This window comes from Lottia gigantea (assembly GCF_000327385.1).
Source record: "Lottia gigantea unplaced genomic scaffold LOTGIsca_148, whole genome shotgun sequence".
Taxonomy (NCBI): domain Eukaryota; kingdom Metazoa; phylum Mollusca; class Gastropoda; family Lottiidae; genus Lottia; species Lottia gigantea.
In genome coordinates this window covers 317,762-320,721 of record NW_008707761.1, presented here as the reverse complement: position 1 = coordinate 320,721, position 2,960 = coordinate 317,762, and the positions used below count along the sequence as shown (strand labels likewise).

Below are 2,960 nucleotides of genomic sequence, written 5' to 3'. Positions count from 1 at the left end.
GTTAATATCGAAGATGCGATTTCATGAGTTACCTGAACACAGTATTTACATAATTATGTAATTTCCTTTGGCAATCGGTTTTATTTTACAGTTTGACATTCGGTACTCAAATTCTAATCGATTCCCGTCTGAAATAAGCCTCAAAATGGATTTAGAAATTCTGCGCTAACACTAATCTCTAGGGTATTAACACGAGCATGAGTTCAAGTTTAGTGTTGGTGTTACCAGCCATTTTATTTCATTTTAAATGTTTTTTTATACCGGTTGCTCAAGCTATTGCTGTACAAAATAGAGGCGACAATTTGGAAAGGCATCCTGCTACAAGTGCGGAACCGATTGAACGTCATATCCGGTTGAATCAACATGAATAAGATGAGTTATCGGCCGAGTATCGTGATTTTAGAGATGGAGACCCTGCAAGGAAACAAATGTGTGTTTCTCAAAAACGCATGGAAACATTTTTGGTATATCTGGCTTCAGGTGGTTATTACAGAAATGTTGGTTTTTCCAATGGCGTGGCTAAAACTACTACCTTGTTATACGTCCATGAGGTTGCCGATTGTTTCTTAAGCATTGCTCCAAGATTCATTAAACTACCACGCCCGGAGGAATACCCTGATTTAACAACAACTGTTAGAGATGTTGATGGTAATAACACAGATATCATACTCTATATCAACGCCTCGACCATGCATGAGATGCTTACCATTCTTGACACCTGATACCACTTTCATTATGAAATACTTCCTCATTTATAGATATATTTCCGCTTATGAAAAATTCATTAGCTGCTACCAATGTATTGCCAATATGATTTTATGGAATTTGATTTTTGTTTTGCGGTTCGGATCGTTGGTAGATTAGGTTTTATTATTGCTATTACTATGATAAAAACACAAAAACAATAAAGTTACGGTTAAGATATAGAAAGGCCTATGGATAGGCTTCCATTAGTTTTCATAGTTGGTATGTCCAAACGTAGCTTTGCACACAAGGAAAATTTCTCCAAGTGCGGTGATTTCAACGGCAAAACAATCGCTGAGCATTAGTCATTCTAGCCAAGAAGGGCACTTTCCAGTTGAGCGAATGGTCTGAAAGTGGCCTTCTGCGATCGGTCTCAACGCTTGGCGAATTCTGCTTCGCAATGATAGGAAGAGCCGACATCGAAGGATCAAAAAGCAACGTCGCTAAGAACGCTTGGCTGCCACAGGCCAGTTATCCCAGTGGTAACTTTTCTGACACCTCTTGCGGGAAGCAGTAAAAATAGAGCTCTCCCATCGTCGCCCCAAAGGGCGACACAAAAGGATCGATAGGCCTTGCTTTCACACGGATCCATCCTACTGAAAAGTATCCTCAAGCCAGCATTCGCCCTTTCGCTCTACCAAGGGTTTCTCTCCCTTTTGAAGCTGGACTGGATTTGAAAAGAATTCACAACTGACTTCCCCGCCCTAGCGGAGAACCGGTTCCCACAAAACACCCCGCCAGCCTAAACCGCCCTAAGCACTGGGGACTCCTCGCTAAGCACCTTGCGCTCGCCAACGCCGCCCTAAATGCGTCCGCTCTCGTGGTCCCTTCGAGTGAGGTGAACGAACAAAACAATGCAAGAACAATTTTTTAGAAATATTGTTTATATGGTGTTAATGAAAATGTAATATTAGATTCGCGTAACACCAGACATACAATATTAACACGAAGAATGAATTCAAATGTCGTGTTATGTGTTGGTGTAACACGGAACACTAACACGAAATTTGACCTCATCCTTTGATTATAGAAAATAAAGTGTCACTAAATTCACAAACAAGAACCTATCTTAGTTCCCTAACCCCCGCATATCTAAAGGTTTTTCATTCACACGATAGTTAATAAGGAAGTATTTTGTATTTATTTTAGTTTCTTATGTCAGACTAAAATATCACGATACAGGTGATAGGTTATATACGCTGGTATAAATAATAAATAATGAATTATGGGTGTTGTTAATTGGAAGCCAATCTTATTCAAATTACTTTACAATTTTCTTTTTGTCTAAATTGTAATCCAAAAGGTTTTTTACCACAGGTTCGTTCTAATGACTTTATTTTTAACCAATCAAAGCGTGTCATGTAGAACCCGTTTCTTGATAACATGATGAATTGTGGGATAGTTAGACCGAAGTAGTACTATATAACAGACTCTTTCAGTTTCCATATCCCATAATACTCTATCGTAATCAAGAAATGGGAAATGGAAGAAATGACATCAGGTGTACCAGTGAAAACATACCTTATTTTGGGTGTTAACATCAGCCGAATTATCAAGTAGTAACTTGACCACATCTAGATGACCTTCTTGAGAAGCCATTCTTAAAGCTGTAACACCTTTCTGAAAAATGAGAGAAAATGTCTGAATGTAGAATGTTCCTTATACATGTAGTTATTTACTGTATAATATTTTCCCCTGATTCCTAAAATAGATGAGGTATAACAACTTTGTACAGAACTCATTTTGTTGTCATATCTATATGAGTACCCACTCTTTCTTTATTAGACCTAAACTATACAGAGCTACATCTTTACCTTAGTTACATTATTTATATTAGCTCCTCTCTCTAACAATGTTTTTACAATATCTACAAGTCCATCTTGACTGGCTCTATGTAGGGCTGTTACACCATCCTGAAAAATAGATTGGAATGGAGCTTTACTTCGGAACATTTACAAATACAGATATCACACGAAAACATTTTGTTTTTACAATGTCTTTGATTAGGGAAAATAAAGTGTCACTATAATTAACAAACACTAACAGAACCCTTAGTTCCTTAAACCCCGCATATCTGAAGGTACATCAAAAAGGATCTTTCTAAACCTTCATACTAACTTAAGCTCCTATTTGATCCTCATTCTAAATATAGTCTAGAGAGAAACAACCCCGTTTTACATTCACAAGATAGTTGGTAAGAAAGTATTTTGTAATTA

At 37.5% G+C, this 2,960-nt stretch overlaps 1 protein-coding gene across 1 annotated transcript; it reads left to right on the top strand.

Annotated features, from left to right (window-relative positions):
- Positions 1 to 1,144: 1,144 nt before the first annotated feature.
- LOTGIDRAFT_140487 (hypothetical protein) lies at positions 1,145 to 1,438 on the top strand (the record flags this gene model as incomplete). The annotated part of the gene is given in 2 exon segments (XM_009050265.1): positions 1,145 to 1,257; positions 1,270 to 1,438. The coding sequence occupies 2 exon segments, from the start codon at positions 1,145 to 1,147 to the stop codon at positions 1,436 to 1,438; spliced, it is 282 nt and encodes a 93-aa protein (XP_009048513.1).
- Positions 1,439 to 2,960: the final 1,522 nt, after the last annotated feature.